The sequence below is a fragment of the Oculina patagonica genome, chromosome 1 (genome assembly GCF_052425735.1).
Source record: "Oculina patagonica isolate OP01 chromosome 1, crgOcupat, whole genome shotgun sequence".
Taxonomy (NCBI): Eukaryota; Metazoa; Cnidaria; class Anthozoa; order Scleractinia; family Oculinidae; genus Oculina; species Oculina patagonica.
In genome coordinates this window covers 13,138,391-13,160,999 of record NC_135758.1, presented here as the reverse complement: position 1 = coordinate 13,160,999, position 22,609 = coordinate 13,138,391, and the positions used below count along the sequence as shown (strand labels likewise).

General features: G+C 37.8%; 1 protein-coding gene across 1 annotated transcript in view; it reads left to right on the top strand.

Moving 5' to 3' along the window:
- The first annotated feature begins 1,201 nt into the window (after positions 1–1,201).
- LOC144657437 (laminin subunit alpha-like) overlaps positions 1,202–22,609 on the top strand; it is a 50,681-nt gene continuing 29,273 nt past the window's right edge. Inside the window, exons 1-22 of the mRNA XM_078517782.1 lie at positions 1,202–1,645; positions 3,948–4,181; positions 4,787–4,846; positions 5,467–5,544; positions 7,026–7,254; positions 7,965–8,083; positions 9,765–9,855; positions 13,673–13,776; positions 14,398–14,503; positions 14,771–14,932; positions 15,502–15,601; positions 16,065–16,140; positions 16,387–16,831; positions 17,873–18,016; positions 18,657–18,793; positions 19,497–19,561; positions 19,961–20,111; positions 20,221–20,361; positions 20,568–20,630; positions 21,027–21,122; positions 21,673–21,768; positions 22,359–22,442. Of these exons, the coding sequence (XP_078373908.1) occupies positions 1,322–1,645; positions 3,948–4,181; positions 4,787–4,846; positions 5,467–5,544; positions 7,026–7,254; positions 7,965–8,083; positions 9,765–9,855; positions 13,673–13,776; positions 14,398–14,503; positions 14,771–14,932; positions 15,502–15,601; positions 16,065–16,140; positions 16,387–16,831; positions 17,873–18,016; positions 18,657–18,793; positions 19,497–19,561; positions 19,961–20,111; positions 20,221–20,361; positions 20,568–20,630; positions 21,027–21,122; positions 21,673–21,768; positions 22,359–22,442 (3,105 nt within the window). The 5' untranslated portion in view covers positions 1,202–1,321. The remainder of the gene's footprint in view (positions 1,646–3,947; positions 4,182–4,786; positions 4,847–5,466; positions 5,545–7,025; positions 7,255–7,964; positions 8,084–9,764; positions 9,856–13,672; positions 13,777–14,397; positions 14,504–14,770; positions 14,933–15,501; positions 15,602–16,064; positions 16,141–16,386; positions 16,832–17,872; positions 18,017–18,656; positions 18,794–19,496; positions 19,562–19,960; positions 20,112–20,220; positions 20,362–20,567; positions 20,631–21,026; positions 21,123–21,672; positions 21,769–22,358; positions 22,443–22,609) is intronic.

Genomic DNA, 22,609 nt, shown 5'->3' with positions numbered 1-22,609 from the left:
TAGCCTTAACACCCTGTGAGCAAAAATTCTTTCAAGAGAATTTATCGAGAATTGTTTGGGAAGCCGACTGAAATCGATTTAAATGTGTTAAGTTTTGCGGCATATTTGTGCTTTATTTATAACTTCATTTGCTTTTCTTGATTCTCTGCAATGTAAATTAAATATGCTGAACCTTTTTTGAGTACGGTTCATTTTAAGTAAAGCTATTTCATTCGGAATTAAATAGCAAACAGCATTCTTCATTCTTGCTCGTCGATCAAGTCGGACTCAAATCAAGTCAAATCAAATCCGCGCGTAAAAACAAAGATTTTGCGACACATTTTTCCTTGGTTTCTTTTCCAAACAAATTAAAGTAGAAAAAAATAAAAACGTTATTTGCCGGCCTAGGTCGGTCCCTATTGGGAAAAGCTGTACCCTCGGTCTTGAGCACGGCCCTCGGCCTGCGGCCTCGGGCCGTGCTCAAGACCTCGGGTACAGTTTTTCCCAATACGGACCTCCCGGCCGGCAAATAACATATATATCTTATCTTATCTTACTTTACCAAGACAGGACAACGCCGGCATTTGATTTTGATGGCTTTTGCGATATTTTGAAAGAACAAATGCCGTACAATGCGCCGCCGGTCACGTTTGTTCCCTGATGATTCTAAAAAAGTGATGTCATCTTGTTATATTTGTAAGGGGGCAATCTGAACGATTTGCAATGTAAACTGAACAAGAGAGGTGCAGATTACAGGTATGACATCATCGAGACATCATCATGGCGTTCAGCCAACCTGGCCTGGCTACCAAGCATTCTAACTCCCCAGGCCGTTCGCGCTACTGTAGCGCGCTGTTTCGTCTGTTCCCGCTTGCGCGGGGCGGTATTTTTCCTACATATTTGCATCTTATTTAGACGTTAGCACTTCAAGGAATAAAAAGCCAAAAAAGCGATTCAAGAGATCAAACAAGACAGACTGTAAGAGGCTAAAGAAATGACTTTTGAAACGTGATAATGCTGCGAGACCCCCGGAGGGAAGGCGAAGTCGTGGCAGACCGAAGGAGACTTGGCGAAGAACTGCTGAAAGAGAAAGAGCGGCTTTGGGTTTCGGCTCGTGGAACGAGGCAGCGGTGGCTGCCCGCGACCGTGCAGCATGGCGGAGGAGAATGTCCGGCCCTTTGCCCACTTAGGGCTTATGGCCATAAGTCAAGTAAGTCAATGCTGCGAGACCGTTGGATTATGTTCAAAAAGAGTCATTTGCATAATTTATGTAAGCCTATCAAATTCCATTTCCTTAGCAGCGAACAAGCGTCTCCAACAGATCAAACGCCAAACGTCAAAGATGGCGATATGGCAAACAATTTTGATTTCCTTGTTTTTCGTTGCCAGCCATTTCCTCGCGTTGACTTGGGCCGCGAATGTGGCTCTGCATAAGCCTACTACAGCAAATGCGACTTGTGGGTCGCCTTTGGAAGAATTTTACAGCGTCGTAGAACGCCACAAATTACCGAGGCAGAGGATCTTATCTTACTGCGATGTATCAAATGCCAGTCTTTCGCACAACGCATCGAAAATGGTGGATGGCAATTTGGCAACGTGGTGGCAATCTCCAGCATCTATAGATAAAGTTTCCATCACCATAGACCTACGTGGAGACCATCAAAAGGTATGCGAGAAGCTTCGAAGCAGTAAATATTCAGTTTGTAAATCCAGCTGATAAAACCGGACACCGATTGCAAAGCTCGCGATAAACACGTCTTTGTCTTCTCCATACATCTATTTTGCTGTTGAATTTGTTATTTCAATGTATGATTGCAAGAAAGTCAAAGTATGTTGTTAATCGCGAGCATTTAACTCATGAATCTTTTGATTTATTCTCGCTTTCATGAACCGTTACATTCAAATTCCTCTGTCACTAATTATGATGGCTGGCGGACTCTGCCTCTTTATCTTGTTTATAGCTTTTATAGTTATGACTTTGTTATCCAGGTATGCCATGTATCGAACAAACTGTTTAACTGGGAGGTTTTATTTCCATTTAAGCTTAAAAACGATTGCACATTTAAACGAATGATTTGTGGATGATTTTGTAAAGTTACGTTTTGGTGTTATTCTTTCTTTGAACCCCTAAGGGGCATGTACAATTACGGTATCAATAAAAATCGGTATAAATTGATAAATCGATATCAATCAGTCAGTTAATTGACATCCCTTAGTAAATAAACCCCTTTGCTTCAGCATGAGATACAGCGTGGTCTGATGAAGGACAATAAATAAATAATTGAATAATGCCTTGAGCAGTGTCTGAAAAGCAGCAAAGTTTGACTTTTTTAACTGTGAAATTTTGTGGACAGCCTCTTCAATAGCCTGCGAACAGGCTTTCCGAAGATTTTCGAAGAGCGCTTGGACGGCGCGAAGCGCCGGCGACGAGGTACGAAGCGCCGAGAAAGAAAGCCTGCACGCATCTCTCAGGATATCGAGTGTTCGCGTCCAAATTTTGGACGCAATGTGCTGATTGGTGGATTTTAATTATTTGTGACGTTGTCGATGTTTCCGGTAGAGACAAAAATCAAAATAGAACGTGTCTGGTTTCAATTGCTCGTTCTTGAGAACGGCGTTAGCGACTGCTTGCCAATTTTTCGAGGCGATATTCTTCGCGAGAAGGATATTCTCACTTACATCTGGTGTTCGAACATTTGTTTTTCCACTGGGCCACAAGATCAGAATTTTTACTCGGGTCGATCGCAGATCAGGGTCGATAATATCCTCAATATTTGGAAGTGCGTCTTCATTCTCGTGAATCGCGACGGCCGGTGCTTGAGGTCCTTGAAATTGCATTCCCAGTGATTTTCGAGCACTGGCTCCGACTCTGGGTCTGTGAACTGCATGTTCGGAACCTGGCCGTTGGCTGTCAGAAGAAACTTTCTGTAATTTTTAGCTCGCGGGCGACCGACCATTATTTGTTTTCCTTAGTTTAAATTTGATTTCCGGCGTGCGGTTTAAATGCTTTTGTTTAAATGTGACAATTGACAAGCTAAGCAATCTGCGGGGTGTTTGTGGGCGGCATTTGCGATTCTCAGAGATGCGTGCAGGCTTTCCCCTCCATTTTTGCCCCGCCGGCCGAGCGCTCTCCAGAAAGCCTGTTCGCAGGCTACCTCTTCAAAAAGATTTCCAGCTGGAAATTTCAACCTGGGCTGTAATTCGGCCCGCGATGAAACTATCTTCATGTAATCGCAAATGTCTTTTTAAGAAGAATGATTTGTTCTGGAAGCCGAGCTGAAATCTCAGTCTGGAAAACCGGGTTGAAATTTCAGCATGAGCTGAAATTCGCCATGTAATCAGGCCCTAACTGGCTAAGTTACAAGTGAAGAAAATGAGTGCCCAGCTGTCCACAAGTTTGCCTGCATTCCCATATGATTGTACAATAACAAACATGCATCTGATTATGATATGTTCCAGCAAGAAACCATATACCCCTCTCCCAGAAGGTTTTTGGTTAAATCCCCCACCCCTTTGGAAATTCCAGCCCTTACCTTTCTTAAGCCTCCTCCGCAGGCGTCTCAAATTGAAAAAAACCCGAAGAAAAGGAGAGAAACGCGAAAATAATGAGCTCGGGCTTTCTGTGTACGTGTTATGTGAACCGGAAGCACGAGAAACCGGAACAGTTTGTTTCTCGCGCTTCCGGTTTACATAACACAGGAAGCCCAAGACAGTATTTTTGTGTTTCTCTTGTTTCTTCGTTCTTTTCAATTTGAGACGCCTGCGGAGGAGGCTAACCTTTCTTTAAAAATTTTGGCTTTTGAGACCTCCCACCCCCTCGGAATTTCCATTGGCTGGGCATGGATATTTTCTGGAACTGCACAACTTGTATCAGGCTGTAAGCCTTAGGCCACTTACACTTATGGTAGTGCAATTCTGAGAATTTCCTATTAATGTTCACTTGTTAATTTTCTTTTTTTCCAATCCAGTATTACTATGCAAACCAGTTGGTGATCCGATTTGGTGAATACTACCGCCCAGGTCAACTTGCCTTCCACAAGTCCAGTGATTATGGTCAGACTTATGAGCCGTGGCATTATTTTGTTTCAAATGCTGATGAATGCCAGGAAAAGTTTAATATGCCACTTAAAAATAATCCAGTTAGAGTCGATGAAGTCCTTTGTATGGTGTATACAACAGAATCTGTTGATCGAAATGATATTGTAAGTATCGGTATTGATTCTAAAGATATTTTCATGTGTTACAATATTTAAACCTGTCTGAAAGAATTAGGTTTGGTAAAATGCAAACAAAGGCCATCTAATGGTAATTTTGGTTGCCCATTATCACTCACAAATGAGACTCTGGGTCAATCTGGATTAAAGCCAGGCAAGAAGCCTAATTAATGTAACATTGTTGGACAAGATATTTTTTTGGCCTAAAAAAAATAAATTAAAGGTGGTTTGGCTGTGGACAGATAGTATGTCCAGTAGTGGCCTAAAACTTGAAAAAGTTGGGCCAACATTTTCAAGATTAAAAGTGCTACTTGGAAGAAAATCACTTAAAAACCGCGCATTACATCTTTTCACACCTTGGACTGGAGAATGAATTCAAGCCTTCTTTTGTTGTTCAAAGTTGTACTATTTTGATCACTGAGTGAACCCTGCCCCTTTAATTCATAAGGGGTTTATAACTGGGAGAGTCGTGCAGTATACATATTGAGAGGGATATTGCCTATTTTATGGTATTTTCTTTGTAATATACTGAAGTAATACATGTACATATGTATCTTTCTGTTGGTTGAGTTGTTTCTTCTTTTCTCTGTTAGGTATCCTTGTTCGTCGTTGGTCCGAGAGGAAATGTCAATAATCCTTCTGATAAACTGCTGGTTTGTTACGATGCTACTTATAGTATTGTTAAAATGTGCCCTGTTTGTGATTTCTAATCATTCTTAAATTGCTATTGAAATAGTTTTTACTCCGTTTAACCAAAAAAAAAACACACCACAACGCAACTCTAAAACAGCACTGGAAATTTTCTTTTGATCAAAGTGGTTATATTCCGCTGCTCACCCATTAGTAAGTTCTCTTGCCAAAATTCTTGCAATACCTAGTTTTTTAAAAATCTGTGCTGCAAGTCTAATGAAAGCCCAGATTTCCGTCTGATGGATACATTTTCCATATTTAAGCTCTGCATTGAGTAAAAAATAATGTTAGGAACTTGAAATATAATAATTTTAATTATTATTAGTATTATTATTAGTAATAAAAAATTAATTAAAAGTACTCTTTTTGTACAGTGCATGCAACTACAGTATAACCAAGAGACTACTTTTTCGTGAAGACCATGATGCTTCCTGAATTTTTTTCGGATTAATAAATGATGACAATGATAATGCAGATTATTATTGCTGTTGTAGTTATTATTATTACATGTATAATTGTTATTTTATCCAATGTATCTGATCTTGTTTTCTGCATGAAGCTAATGACTAACTATTTGTCTCAGGAATGGATGAATGTTACCAACATACGCCTGGATTTCATGTCACTTCACCGTATCTTTGATGTACTGGCTGTCAAATGGGTACGAATAGAAATTGTTAAATAGTGTGGATCTTTTAAGTTGTTTATTTTATTTTTTTTAAAAACTGACTGAACAGTGCTTCAAGCCCAAGTTTTTCAGAAGTCGCCTTTTGGCGACTTCCTTTTGTAAAAATTAATGGTCGCCACTAGAAAAATTTTGGTCGCCAAAAGCAAACCATTTTAGAAGAAGACACTTCATTTCACTTTACATGAAGTAATACCGCTGACCATGAGGTCAAACTGTATGGAAAATTAAGTCGCCCAATTTTTTTTTTCACTTGCCGCACGTGGCAACCAAAATTGTCGCAGCTTGAAGTGCTGAATGTGTGATTCAGTCAACTGACACTCTCTTAAGTTTAAAGAAATGTTCACTATCATAATGCTATTAAATAGAGGTGACCTCACCGTAATGTAGAGTTGACTCTCTTGGGAATGGAGAGAAATGATGCTTAGGACTAGAGGGCCGTAGGGGTGGGGGGTGGGGGGGGGTGGGGGCAGTTCCTGTGTGTGAACTGAAGGATTGTAAAGTGAATGTAATTTTGATTGCTTCAAATCAAATCTAACCTAATGCTGTTTTTAGTGCAGAATGCACTATTGTGATGGTTTGTTGGGGGCTGTCGTCCGCTAAACCCCTAAAGCGCTATGGTGTAAACTTTAATAGTCAATTAATTAATTAATATCAATTAATTAATTATTTCTTGTGAAGGGGGTGGGGGTGGGGAGCACCTGACCGTACCCCTAGGTAAAACCTGGAGCACATTTACCTTACTTTCATATGAAGATCTCAAACGTATATATTTGTTTCAGAAAACCCTTTGCTCTCCTTGTGGTACTACTCAACGTAATTTACACCAAACGCATGCGCAGATTAGTCTACGTTGTTTTCTGGAACTATCATGAACATTGCTTGTATTGCGTGTTTGCGGTAGGCTTCCTGCAGACTTCTTGGCGCCAAGTAAAAACCGCAAATTAATTAAATTAGATTTTGAGACTTTCACATCGCTTTCGTAATTAGGTATGCAAAAACTTGCACCGGGATTTTCGGCGTGAACACCTGATAACCAGGAAACAAATATCCTAGCTGTACTGCGTTTTAAAAAACCTGTCGAAAAATATGTTTTTTGATTAGATTTGTTTCTTTAGTTTTTGAGAATCGTCTTTCGTGCAGTCTAAACCGTAACTTAATTAAATTAAACAAATGTCATTGATGCCGCCGTAAAACAAACAAAAAACAAAAGTTTCATGTTATCGCATTTTCAAGGAAGACAAAAGTATTTTGTTACAAACGAACAAAAGTGTCGTGATACGTTTGCAAAGATTAGCGTAAGGAACACCTGGGGAAGAATACAAGTAGCCTGTGAACAGTTTTTTCGAAAGTAAAATAAAGCAAATAAACACGAACATATATAAAACATCATACTTTCAATTGTTCCATATTGCATTCTGCACTTACCAAATCATCGAGATTTTTTTTTTTCATAGCATCACTATGCAGTGAGAGAAGTTGAGGTAGATGCCTACTGCCTGTGCAATGGACAAGGAAATGGATCTGAATGTTTTTATAACGCCACACTGGGTGACAATCAGTGTACATGCCAGGAGGGAGCCTGTGGTATAGATTGCGGCACATGCTGCCCTGCTTACAATCAATATCCATGGAAACGAGGAAACAAGGGTCCCCTTTTCGCCGATAAGGATGCTGCATGTCAAGGTAAGGTTTTCATTGTTAATTGATACAATGTACATGTATGTACTTATTGTACGCGACTACAGGTATGTTTTCTTTCTGATGTGATTTTGTTGAAGATTTGTAGATCATACATGCATTGCAGGGCCCGGATAAAAACTTGGATTCCAGCTTGTCCTAATTCAGGCAAGCAGCTCTCAAATTTTACTTGCCTGACAAAAAAAAAATCAACTTGTTTACACTTGTTTAGATGACCATAGAGAACTTCATAGAGGTTAAACTGTTTTTATTTGAATGTAACATTCTTAATATATAATTATAACCACATAGAGCAATTGTGATGAATTCATTCATTAGCAATCCAAAGTTGAGAGTTTAAGTGGGACAGTTTAATAATTTTATTAGCATTTATAAGTGAAATCTAAGAAAATTCTGTAAACATTCTGTGTGCCTGCTGTCGGTAAACAATATGAATTAAGTTTTTGTTTATTCAAGTCATTCAAGGCTACAGACTGAAATTTGACCTGGATGTGTGCCATGATGATCAATACATGTACACATGACTGTACAGATGTTGAGCCGCATCAAATTCCTTATGGAATGTTTTTGGCACATGATTTTGTGATCTCTACTCTTCTTTTCATCTTTAATAGGAATGATAACCCAACAGAATTGACTGCCCGACTGATAGAATTAATAACAATAACAATTAAAATGCTTATTTTTATTTACAGCTTGCAACTGTCATGACCACAGTTCAGTATGCGTTTATAATGAAACAGTCGCACAGATGAATATGAGTTTAGACATCCATGGAAACTACTCTGGTGGAGGAGTCTGTCAGAACTGTCAGGTAATTACCTACAGTGTGTGTATCAGAGTTCATAATGTAATAGTAAAAACTTTATTTGTGTCTTTTTATTAGCCCTTATGAGATAATTGGGAACACCTACAACTCTTAAAAATATTAATTCTTAAAAAAAATTGAACAGAAAGTAACTACAGTAAGATACTTTGAAAAATGGCTGTAACGTAGAAATGCAGTGTATAAATGATTAAAAACAAAACAGTGTCCATGTGCCTACAGTATAATATGGTACCAAGAAGTACTGGCTGCAGAGCTTTTAATGAAATTTAAAGTTTAGGTGGCTGCCCATGTTTAGTGTACAGTGGAACCTCGATTTAACGAACCTCTATATAACGAAGTCCTCGGTATAACGAACGATATTTTTCAGCCCGGCCAAAGTTACAGTAAAATGTATGGAACAGTCCCTCGATATAACGAACCTCGATATAACGAAATCCTTGTTATAACGAACACAATCCGGAAGCCAAAACGTAAAATGTACCCCGATATAACGAATTTCAGTTAACAAGAGACAAAAGATGAACGTAGAACAGACCAACAAGGATAAAAAATTTTAAATCCTAATAGGTAATTAAACAACTTTGAAGACATATGTCCATACCTTTGTGGGTATTAGACATCAAAGCAAAATGTTATTTTTGACAGTTGTTCAGATTATTAAATTCTGGGAAGTGCAACGCAACAGCGTGAAAAACAATTATTAACTATACCTCGATATAACGAACATTTTGGTTGTTTTTCCGCAAATTCGTTATATCGGGGTTTTCGATATAACGAACCCTCTATATAACGAACACATTTCCACAGTCCCTTGGCACTTCGTTAAATCGAGGTTTCTCTGTACTGGGCTCTGTATCAAGCAGTCTGGGTTTGTACTGGGCTGGCCAGGGTTACTTCACTACATGACTTGTATGTTCTTGGACAAGACACTTTACTCTGACTCATAGTGCCTTGATCTCTCCACCCCGTGTATAAATGGGTACCAGCTGGGGGTAGCCCTGCAATAGACTGGCGTCTCATTCAGTTCAGGGGGGGGGGGGGGAGTAGAAATACTCCTACATGTAGTCGCTAGCTAGTAATGCTACGGAAACCAGGATGTTATGCTCTGGCCTGATAGACCACTAGGCCAGAATACAGACTTAACCAGGTGGCTGCCCTTGTGCAGCACCCATCTGAGAGCAAGATAAAAAGCTGAAAACATCTTCCCTTAAAAAGGAGCTGCATGTCTGAATAATTTGGCTGGTGATTCATGAGAGAGAATACCTATCTTGGCCATAAGCTAAAGGGGCATGTACTCAAACCCAAAACATTGAAACAACCAAACCACTGAAATGAAACGATTCCTACATTGTTACCAACGATAAAAGCTGACTGCAAGCAAACAGAAGTGAAAGCTAACCGCAACTTATCTGGAGTGGAACTAACTGCAAGCAAACTGGATAGAAAGTTTTGTTTAGTTTCTGCGGTTTGATCTCGTTTTATATTGGGTATTATGCCATAATAAGGAAAACATACATGTAGTATACTGAAAAGCTTGTAATGAATGAGTCTTCATATAGTCGAGGAAATATTATAATTAATTATATTAAATAATATTTTACTTACAGGTAATGTAAGATTGTATTACTCAAATTGTTAAGGTATCTGTAATTCTGTATCTTTTTAGGATAATACTACAGGGATAAATTGTGAAAAGTGTACGCTTTATTTCTATCGACCAAGAAACACATCTCATTGGAAAAAAGATGCTTGCAAAGGTAAACATTTATTAATTTATTACTCGAGAACTTTCACCAACATGTGTTTCAGGTACTATTAAAAACTAGCAATGGTATATATTGCACTTCCTGCGTTTTGATTGGTTAACAGGCAATGGTAAATGAGCTCATATATAGTGGGGGGGACAGGGGGGTCTGAACCTCCCGCCTACCGTACCTTTTACTCCTACCTCCCGGCCCTTTCCGCAGCTGTTCTCCCCTGTTTGTTCCATTGTTCCATGTCTATTGCGAAATATAATGAAATGTTACGAAATTTCACTAGTTTTCTCCCGGTTCCCGCCACCTTAAGAATCCCGCTTCCCGCCCCTTTTCTCCCGGGCTGCCGCCCCCTGTCCCCCTCTACTACATGTACATGTATATACCATTGACCACAAAATTAATATTAATAGTAGTCGATACACGTCAACGAAATTAGCTGGGGAGCTCAAATATTGCAATTCTTTGGGCATTTTTAATAATAAAAACAATTATTCCACTCGTGCTTGTTGGATATGAGATTGTAAGTTATAGCCAACGCGCGCTCGTAGAATATTTGTTAAGTAGTACTTCTACATTTTTTCATGTTTTTGTGCACATGTATTAAAAGAACTTTGGAAACTAATTGTTTTAAAAAATGCTAAATTCATTCAGACCTGCCAACTTGATAGTCAGGTACCCAGGAGTCCAAAATGTGACACCCACGGCATTTGTCTGATTTTTGGCAACATAGCATTTTTACTAAATCGAGTACGCTGATTTCGAAAACAATTTGCCAAGCTTAATCTTGTGTTAAGATGATGTTTTGATGCATTTAATTATGACATCATGGTCCAAATAAGAATTTTCTTTCCTTTAGCTATTTTAACATAAAAATAGAAATCATTTAAAGATTGCCAGTGTACTGTGAAAGATTTTAAAATTTTCTGAGAGTTTTAACGCTGTTTTTGTGAAAATCAAGCCCTTTAGTGACAACTGACCCGCCCTCTTAAAAAAATTCACCCTATCACGGGAACCTTATCACGGGTGTAGTTTTGTTATTTTGTCAATGAACAAATGCGATTTTTGTATTAAACGCTATATTGAAAAAAAAAAAATGTTGTATTTCCACGCTGAAGCTACGAGCTACGAGCATAAAACCTAAATTTTCATATTCGAGTTCCCTTGTTACTCATTTTGTGGTAATGGAAAAATATATATTCTCGCTAAGCTTATTATTTTTCTTATTTATTATTTAATCACTTTCTTAGTATACTTGGGAAATAAAATTTTTGTATTTTTAAAACTGAATCTTTTTAAAATTACGCTTTACGCAGGAAGATACGTCGGTCTTGTGCATCTACACACCCAGTGCACTATCGATTTAACATACGAGAGGCACAACATGTCAACATCTACCTCTTATAATTTACGGATGAAATTATCGTACATTTTCCCTATTTCCTACACCCCACACACTTCGAAATTTCGAAAACAAATCTCTTCCTCTTTTTCACCGACTGCGCTCCAAGGAAATCGAGGTAGGATTTACGACCGCTCAAACTACTTTCAACGCTCTGCTCTCCGCGCAAATATATTAGAGTGGACTAGGTCAGAATTCTCCGGTCAGTTATTTTTTGGGGGCCTCGGCTCTTTTGACTATTTGAAAAATTTTATGGATAGGTCTTAGCATTTTGTCCGTCTGTGCTGTTAGCTTCGTCCTGTTTTGTTTGTTTCTTCCTTGCGACTTCGTCTGGCCGAAATTCGCTGAACTTTGCCTGTGCTCGCTTATGCTTTTGCTGTATTTCCTTTTTTTCCTTCGTTCCAAGAGGAGTTTCCTCGTCCGGAGGGCACACACTCTTCTTTCGGAGCAATTTAGGATAACTCTACGACCTACTTACAGCGGTGGAAGCTACTTGTGGGTAAGTCAGCTGTGTGCTGTTTTGAGGTAGATAGTGCAAAGTGTCCGGTAATAGGGCAACATACTGTATTCATCCCGGATGCCGGGACGTGTGTCCCGCCGAGGAGTTCTCGCCCGTGCTACAACAAAATTTTCCCGGACTGTTAATGGCGTTTCCGTCCCCCTCGGTGCTTAGCAGATGATCTCGTGGTTCCGCTCCCAGATCTCCCGACAAGTCTCGGGATCTTTGCCCTTTTTAATTCAAAAACGTTTTCTGCGGAGGTAGTGGTGTCAACTTCATCTGCGACCAGGAGAAGAACAAAGTGTTCTTACAGTGAAGAGGTGCTGTAGGGGATGGTGTGAGATGGTAACAATGGAACTTGACGAGTATCAGGGATTTACTGGTCCTCTAAAGGTAACGGATTCTTGCTCCTGCCCAAACCCACACTGTTGATGAGAACTTAGCGCGCGTGTGCAGGAGATTCAAGCATCTCCGCTTGACCCGCTAACTATGAAGAAAAATATTTCCTCTTGTTGATCTCAAGCTACATCTAGCCAATCTGGCATCACAATACTCGGTCTGCTGCGAGTAGTTCATCTGGCGCGGTCCGCTTTCTCCGTGCCCCTCTCGCCACTTCCGCGATCCTCTCTTCTTTCTCCGCCGCGCCGTTCTCTCCCCTTCCTCCCCCTCTCCTCTCTTTCACGCCGCCCACCCGTCGGCCCTTCCCACGCTGTCTCTACACTACCTTTTCTCCGTCTCTATACTTTTTCATACTTGTGGGGTTCTCTCGAGTGGCACCGGCATTATACCTCAGATGCTACTTGCTTCATGTTTTCTCGCGCCTGCCTTCAAACACCGTCACAAACAACATAAACTCTTCCATGAATTTAATCTTTCTCTTTTTGGGGCTGTTGCAGCACTTACTTCAAAGGCTGGCAAATAGAGGTGGATTATTCTTGCGAACAGGGTCACGAACGGTCTTCCATCCCTTCTTCCCGTTCTCGTTCTTCCTCTCTGTCTGAAGATAGTAGCCTCCATTTCACATCGTCTGTTGTCCAATCGAAAGATCTTTTTTTATTTCTAGAGTCACGAGATCTTTCTTGGCAATTTTTTGCAATGTCTCATTTGTCTGTGAAAAAACCGATTTGTTGTGTGGAATTTAGAGAATTCTCAGATTCATTATCTTGCTTCTATCTCTCCTTACCACTCTTTTGTGGATAAAGCAGTCGTATAGGTATGCCAAACATCGCTGATGTTTGTGGAGTTAATTACAACTTTCCATTAATACAAGAATCACATTCATTTTTCAATGTACATATACCCGTGATAAGTGAATTTTTTGAGGGGCATGGTCTTCTACTGACGGCTTGATATTCATAGAAACGGTATAAAAAGTGTCAGAAAATTCTTAAAATCATTTTTACAGTATACTAATAATGCTTTGAACGAATTTCTTGATGAATACGCTTAAAATATCTAAAGGAAAGAAAATTCCTTATTTGAAAAATGACGTCATAATTAAATGCATCAAAACATCATCTTAACGCAAGAATTAAGCTTGGCAACATTGATTTTCGAAATCAGCGTACTCGATTTAGTAAAAATAGCTATGTTGCCAAAAATCAGACAAAAATGCCCGTGGGTGTCACATTTTGGACTCCTGGGTACCTGACTATGATTTTTGTACTTTTTTCATAGCCTGATCATTTAACAGATAGTGGAAACAGCACTTTCCCTAGTACCAGTTGTTTGCTATGGGAACTGACATTGATTTTTAGCAACTGATAAATCACCAGGCTTCTACATTCATCCCAGAGGATAATACACTGAAAAAATAATTAATATTTCTTACTTGATGTGCTGTTATGTGTTTATTATTAATGAGAAATAATTTATTATAAATTATAATTTGTATTTTGATTACTATTTATCCCTTTTAGCATGTAACTGCAGTGTAGAAGGAACCAAAAATGCAACCCTTCCTGGAGTATTATATCTTGATTGTTTAAGAGATGAGAATACTGTTCCTCCACGTCCAGGAATGGTAAGTATGATCAACAAACCCGCAGTAATCTTTGGTATAAAGATATTTATTTAGTTTTTGATTTACATATAATACAGTCGAAGCTCTCGTAAGCGGACACCCTTGGGACGCGAAAAGTGTCCGTAACTGGAGCTGGCCGCTTACGGATGGTTCTCGTACGCGGCTAGTGAGGGGTAGGGGATAGATGGCCGCTACGGGAGCTTGCCCAGCTAACAATAACCGGACGGACGTGGATGACGACAAACAAACACTGAAATATGGTAATGTCATGATTGTTAAATCTTGTGACGAACGACAATGAGAAGTTGATTGATAAAAACAAAAAGGGAGGTTTTTGTAGGATTTTCTTCGGGGTGTCCGCTTATGGGAGCTTAAAAACAAAAAAAAAGTCTAAGTAGTAATCTGTGAAAGTGTCCGCGGCCGCTTACGGGAATGTCCGCTTACGAGAATGTAAAAATACAGAGTTTGTATGGGAGTTAAAACGGGGTTTCAAACAAGGCGGCCGTAAGTAGAGCTGTCCGCTTACGAGAGTGTCCGTTAAGAGAGCTTTGACTGTACTGGAGAGACTGAAAAGCATTTGTGAAGTCTGCAGTATAAAATTACATGTTATTTTTTTTTCAGGAACCTGGGGACTGTATTTGCAAAAATAACACAATGGGAAGAAGATGTGACCTCTGCAAACCAGGATATCACAATTTATCAGCTGAAAATCCTGCTGGTTGCCAAGGTAACACATTAATAATTACATGATTGTATGTGACAATATTATTACTGTAGTTGTTGTAGGTTGTAGATTGTCTGGCACGCCTGATTAACCAGTACAGTTGATGTCAGTTCTTAATATTAGCTGTCGGTATTGCCGATTTTGGGGTCATTTCTCACTGACTGTGTAAAAACTTATTAATAAATAATAAACAAAGGTTCAATGCTAATTTTAATACAGCACTGTACTGTCCTCAAGTATTGCTAATTGATGTGTTTATCTGTTTTTTAGAATGCACTTGTCACACACCTGGTACAGTGAATGGCTCCAATGTGTGTGAGCCTGGTGTGGAAGGTTACTGTACTTGTAAGGAGAACGTTGAAGGACTGCGCTGTATGTCTTGTAAGGATACATACTATGACCTGCGTGAGGATAACATTTATGGCTGCACAGGTAAGTTCTTATTGCAGAAATGCCAGCATAAAGCATATTCTCTAAAACTCTTTGTCAGTCTGAAATTTACAGCTGTATAAAAATGGCAAAAAGGTTCTGTTGCAAGTTGCAGATGATTATATTGACATAATAAATAATTTATGGAACACAAAGTATTGGCCAATGAAATTAGTCTCTATATATGTTTTATGTACACTGTACAATGTGAATTGTGCTGTAATGTTTATTGATACATAAAACATTAAACGTTAAGTTCTATGTACACTAGCTGCACAGTTTATAAACTTACATGTAGGTAACATTTAAACTGTTACTGACCATTGAAGCAATGCAAAGCAAACACAATCATAAAATCAGTTCAATCAAAATGTAATTGACTGGCAGTGCTGACCATGCTTTTTGTGCATGCTAGATTTCACTGAAATTCATATGATGAAGATACAGAATGATATACTGTATCAGACTTGTCTTGACCCTTTTTGTAGTCATTGTAGTGAATTGTATGTAGTTTCTCTTAATATTTGAATTCAGATTAAAAGTGAGCTGTGTTTCTGTTTGTTTGTTATTAGAATGTGATTGTGATATTGGTGGTGCGTATGGCAATATTTGTAACAAGACATCTGGCCAGTGTGAATGCAAAGAAAACATCACTCAGCGACAATGCAACAGGTTTATAGTTCAATCAATTTTTTTGTTAATATTATTGAATTTTGCCTTCACTACACAACCGAACACACACAAAGACTATGAGGCATGGGCACATCGGTGACAAAGTTGTGACGATACATGGCACACTAGATTGTCAACTCCATTCAAGTTTAAATTGTTTTTAATGTTTAACTCAGTTTGTAAATGAACTGTACATAGTGCCAACAACTTGAAAGTGCTACAGTCTACAATGTACGTGTAGTTCTTTTTTCAGGTCCTGCATCATTATAGAATAAATATTTTCTTATTTATGTGCTAGAAAATTTACCAGTAATAATGCGGTGCTCAGCTGTTTAGGGGAACTTGATATTTATTTTTATATACAATTAATTTTGCTTTTATTAGTGTTTTGATAAGAAGAGAGATGATTGAATTTGAATTAATTTTGTAGTTATAAATGTTATCCTTGTTCTGTTGTGTTCAGTCCCCAGGTTGGATTCTATTTTCCTACCCTTCACTTTATCAGTGGTCAGGATTCACGTGTTGTCACCACTCAGCAGGTACTGTTTAATGTATTATGTTATTTTATATTATGTGTTTTCTTTAAAATGCATTTGCTAAAATAATAACATTGATAAGTTCCAAGCTGATTTCCAAACTCACTTTTATAAAATAAAATGTTTATAAATTGCCACAAGAAAGTTGTTCAACAGTCATGTTTTTTTTTTTTTTATAATTAAGTACTATCATATTCATTCATCATTAAATTTTATCTTGTTTTTTTTTTTTTTTTTTTTTAATTTTAGGGGAACAAGACATGGACAACAACAGTGCATATTGTCCAAGGAGTAAATTCCACTGGCTTATTTACTCTAGTTCTATCTTACGCTAGTGCTTCAAGAGTTTCGACTTGGATCAGTGTGGGGTCAAACTCGGGTGTGGTGTCCCTAGAGAGCTGTCCCCAGCGCTGTTATCAGAACCTGTCAGCAGTCTTTGGAGAAATGTCGCTAACAGGACCTGTAGTGGTTACTGTTACTTACAATGCATCAATAGTTGACTTTACTCCAGTTAAAGTGGTTGCCATACCACAAGAATTTTATCATGCATCGTTACTTAAAAATTCAACAAGGCAGGATTTCTTGGCAAATTGCTCTGTTATTGACAACGATATGGGAGTTGGAACTGGTCAGGAAGATTTCTGTCTTGCACAAGTTTTCTCTCTTACTGTCAACTACCTTGGAGGAGCTTTGCGTATGTTCAAATTGTTTGTTTGTGTATTTCTTCATGTGCCATGCAGTAGTGCTCTTCAAGTGCAGTTTATACAAAACAATGCCTTTTAAGATTACTGCATAGGTTACCAAGACTGACGGAAGTCTAGTTTTTCAATAACATTATGAAATCCACAATTAAAATGTATTGTAAAACATTATTCCTCAGCTAAAAGGATGCAAAAACCCATAAGGGTTGAACATGTAACTCCCTATGATTCGCATTGTACAAAGCATTTGCACATTCGTTTACACTAAGTACCATAATTATTTGGAAAATCACAAGAAACATTAATTTAACCAAATAAATCCAAATTACTATATTTGGATTAAATTCACAGCGCGCGCTAGCTCGAGCTCGATGGCGTAATCTTGTTTTCGAACAAGCTTGGTTGAATTAAGTTAAATTGGGGTAAATTCTTCTGTTTCATTTTCTTGAAGTAGTCAGGAGAACTTCGCTTCAATACACTTAATGTATTTCTTTAGTTTCTGTAAGGAATTTACTGCGTTTACGTCGAAAGTCAAGCAACTTAGCGCAAAACCAAAAATTATGTTGCGTGTGTCATTACGTGTATAAAGCATTCGCCGTGTTTCCAAATAATTATGGTACTTAGCAAACAAACACTGTGTGTGGGTGTTACAAGTTTCAACCCTTATGGGTTTCTAAAGGATGTGAATAATTGTATGTTGCTGAATGTTCAACAAAGTAATACAATTTTTTATTGATTTTTTTGTTCTGTTTTTGAAGTTCCAAAAGATTACTTATAAAGTTAGGATTTTTTTATAGAATCATCAAATTAAACTAATTCAAGTAGTTAACAGTTAAATGTAGGCTGAGAATCATTTATTAGATGTATGTACAGACAGCCCAACTTGTTAGCGAGTTCAATAGGACTCAGGCAATCCACTGCTATGAATTGCATGCAGCCTGCTAATCTTTGTATAATAAAAGCTGGAGCTAAATTTATTTTGTCTAATAATGATGTGAAGACTAACAGATGTTATTTTATGCTGTTCACTTTAGCTTGCGAATGTGATATGACCGGTTCAGTAAACGGCACATGCCAAAAGTATGGCGGCCAGTGTCACTGTAAGGCTGGAGTAACTGGAAGAACATGTGACCAGTGTATTGCAGGATTTTATAATTTCACTTCACAAGGATGCTCAGGTAACCTGGCTTCATCTGAATAATCAGAGATTTGATGCAAACAACAATACGATACTGCATGAATATAGACTGAGTAAGTCTTTTATCGTATTATTTCATCCGGCTACAGGTGTACACCTGCACATAACTGTAATAAGGTGTTTAGTAATTTAATAGTTACTATTAATTTTAATAATAATAATTTCTCTCTTTTTTTATTATCAGCTTAGGGACTGTTTTGTACTTTACTGTACAAAAATTCATAAAAAAATAATCAGCCAATCAGGAGCCTTGGTTTTTGTCTTGATTAATACATCATCATTTGAATTCTAAGTCTCCTCTGGGAAAATAGGGCCATCTTGATTATTAATACATATACATAATTAATTATTTTGGTCTTACCATGGGTACTTGCAATGGGCTCAACTTCATCTCGCAAAAATACGAACCACGACTTGACCAAACATGCCTGATATCCCGCCAAAGCAAACCAAAAAGGTGTGATTAGGTACAAGAATGACTTGGGCGGCGCTTGATGAGTCATAATGATAAAATCCTCTTGTGGCTTATACCTGAGATTTAGTGCTTAGTGTAACAGTAATCATTGTTGTAATTTATCTTAAACCGTGATGGGAATTTTTCCATTATATTTTTTCTTCAGAATGCAGTTGTGAGGGAGACAATAAAATTTGCGACGAGGTCTCTGGCCAGTGTACCTGCCCTCCAAACACTGTTGGTCGCACATGCAACCAATGTAATCACACATTTTGGGGATGGAACGAAACTCTTGGTTGTCAGGTAATGTCATTTTCTTGGCCTGACAAGTTTTGGAATTGAGAGCCTTATAGGAAGAGAAGAAAAAAAAAAAAAAAAAAAAAAGAAGAAAAAAAAAAAAAAAAAAAAAAAAAAGGAAAAAAAAAAAAAAAAAAAAAAAAAAAAAAAAAAAAAAAGAAAAAAAAAAAAAAAAAAAAAAAAAAAAAAAAAAAAAAAAAAAAAAAAAAAAAAAAAAAAAAAAAAAAATTTAAAAACGTAAATTTTAAAGCAAACGAGTATGAACCCTATTTTATACGGTGCTATGATGCATTTGCCATTAAAAATGTGAAGAAGACAGGTGTCTTCAAGAGATAAATTGCCAACTAGCCTAAGGGTAAATTGTCTTGATGTTACAGCAAATTCTTACAATGTTACATGTACCATTAAAGTAGAAAGAATTAAGATTTTGGGTTAAGGATTGATAGTCCCACTTTTGCCAGAGCATTTCTTGAGTCAACATTGCAAATTGTTGACTCAACCTTTTTTGTAATATTAGCTGTTCACTGAATGCTAGAACGTAAAAAGGTCAATACCCCTGTGTTCAAAAGTGTTCTCCCTCTTAAGTTATGATCATTAGTTATTAAACTGCAATGCTGAGTCCTGAAGGATTTTTCTGGTTTACTTTATTGATGCAGATGATACCATCATGATGGTTTTTTTTTGTTCTCTCTTTAAACTTGTCCTTTAGGCTTGTAACTGCAGCACAGTTGGATCAACAGATTTACAGTGCAACCTGACCACAGGGCTATGCAGGTACAGTATCACAGTATTTCTTCCTACTTGCACTAAATCTGTGATGCTCAAACAGACTGCTTGCACTTACAGGTCAACACTTAAATAATATTGTACTTGTCTGTAATACACTGCAATAAACCCTATCAGTTATAAGAATAATCTTGATATCGTAATGTTTTCATATGCTTTTTTGGGTGTTTTTCTTTTGTTTGGAGGTGGGGGGGGGGGGGGGTCAAACCAAAAAAATCCTTCTGTTGGAGAGGTATCGTAGATATTTTTCTGGGGAAGTTTAAACATCTTTATTCCTCTGGAACATTTTTATTTGACCCTGTTGGTATCATCAGCACATGGTGGAAGGTAACAGGTAGATTTGTAATTAATTTTTGATGTTTATTTTCCTGTTATGGCTTTTTACAGCTGTCAACCTGGTGTACGAGGTGATAAGTGCACTGAATGCATGGATGGATACAAGAATTTCTCAAGTTCTGGCTGCACTCCATGTAACTGTGATAAGAATGGAAGTTTAAATGCAGATTGTAATGAGTTCACTCACCAATGTCCTTGTAAGGTTAGTACACAAACTGGAGTTCCTCAACACAGATCAGTGTATGTAACTCAAGTGGTCTTAAATTCAAGTAATAATTTTTATGAAGTTATCTTTTTTAAATGTTTAACAGAACAACTCAGCTGGTTTGCTTTGTGACGAGTGTAAGAGTGGATATTTCTACTTGACAAGCAATAACCCTGAAGGATGTACAAACTGTGTGTGTATGGGAATCACTTCAAACTGCAGCAGTACAACATATCACCACAAACAGGTACAGTGTAATAATTACATAAGTTTAAGAGTAAAGGGTAGACCTACAGTATCATAATAACTGTTTGCTTACCTTATGCTAGCTAGCTCGTCTCCTGTATACGTACAGGATTGAACATGTACATGTAGCCCGTAGGTGGCTTATCATCAGCATTTCACAGTAATTTTTTTTAACTGAATACTTGAATTTTTTCATCCTTGTCTTAGAATGAGGTTGGCCTTAGTGTTTGGAGTTTGGGATCAGCTGATCTTGCTCAGATCTCTGTAATGGTAAGCAAATTATTAAATCAGCCTACTAAATCTCAAAACAATATACATGACTTTTGATGTGTGAAATGTACACCTGCTTGTTTTAAAGTTCTTAGTCTGTTTCTGAAGCACAATGCAGGTCACTTGCTAAAATTTTGTTATGATCTTTACTTCCATTTAATGTTAAAAAAATCACTCATCGAAAGTACCAGTATGTTTTTCTTATCTATTGAACTAATGTCATAACTACAGCAAGTCCTTAAAAAGCAGGCACACCTCAAAAGATGACTGTTGCCCTTGCCTATCTATTATAATTAGAGGTGTTTGAAATTTGCAGTCTGTAGTATTAACATTGATCTGTTTTTTTGTGTCAGTAGTAATGATTATGGTTGACATCAAGTGCTCTGTTTTCTCTAGGATGATGATAAAGCTGTGGGCATGATTGCTGCAAACATTTCAACCAATGAAACTCTTTACTGGAAAGCAAATTTCAACTTCACTGATCGCAGCCTGGTAAGAGCTCCAGCCATGAAATTCAAAGATATTATCCTTTTCTCTGTATGATGTCAATACGCAGGGTTCTATCTAGATTTTTCGTTTTGGGGAGAAGTTGTGGTGGCCGAGGCCCGCTCTAGGGGGTCAGGATATGGATAGTGCTGAGAGCTGTTAGAAAACCTGATATAATTATTACAGTAATTTTATATTGGGTATTGGTCATCACATAATTAGGTTTTGACAATGTTAGCTCGGCTGAGATGAGAGTTCCTATTGCGCTATTATACGCACTACAGAGTGAATAGAGAAACAGCGGCAATGTTTCAGTTCTTCTTATCTTCGTGCGTGGAATTTCTGATAGATGTAACTGCATGTACACTGACCTGAACATTTGATATATTGATTTATCACAATTTTTTTTTTTTTTGGGGGGGGGGGGAAGCTGGGCTGTTTGGAGGGGCTTCTACCCCTGAACACCTCTACTAGAACCCTGATGTGATGGGAATTACTCTGATGATAGAGAGTATACTCTACTGCCTAACTGTGCCATCTGCAATTTATTTTTTAGGTTGGAGCTTATGGTGGAAATTTGAAATTAAAACTGTTTTTCAAGCCATTGTTGAATGGAACACTGATAACATCACAGCCGAAAGTTATCTTGAAGGTAGGTAACTGAAATAGCATGAGTGAAATTTAGTAATCATTTTTAATATTGGATTTTGAGAGAAAAGGGACTATTTATTGTGGTTTTCAGAGTCCTGCGAACTCTGTTCAAATTTCAAAACCCAACTAACGATTGCATCTTTCACTGCCGCCAACAAACCCTGAAAATCTGAAACAAATTGCAAGCGACAGCTGTGAACTTATGACCCGGTTGAAGTGTCAACTTCTTTTTCCCGAGAGGGATTGATTGTTGCACTGGCAGTGTTTTCCTCAAAGGCATACCTTTCGGGTTCATTATGGTTAAAAGTCCAGTTCTTTGGTTGGTTGGTTTTTTGCAGTAATTCAGTATTATTAATTATTAATAAAAATTTGAAGCTAATCTACTTATTATAATAATAAAAAGGGTACGTGACCCAGAAAGTTTGGCTGAAATTTAGTTGCCATATGACTTGTACATTATTATAAAATAACACAAAACGGGATACCTTTGCGTTTTTCCACAATGTGCTTTAAAATAGTAAATAAAGTTCTGTGTACATTGTATGTTTTTTTGAACATTACTTATTATAGCATATTTGATCTTTTCCACAGGGAGTCAAAAACATTTCAATTGAGCATGCCCTGACGACTGTGTCAGCTGACGAGTTATCTACAAGGACTGTGTTGATGAAAGAAGTAGGTGCTCGCATAACTGCATGCTGTCCTGGTTTGGAAAATTTAATCTCTGTACAGCTAAAGTGCAGTGATCAATGCAATTATTGATAACATCAATTTAAAATATCCCCTAGTGAAGCAAATTTATGAATAATAAAATGCAAGACATACAAAAGACTTGATTGAAC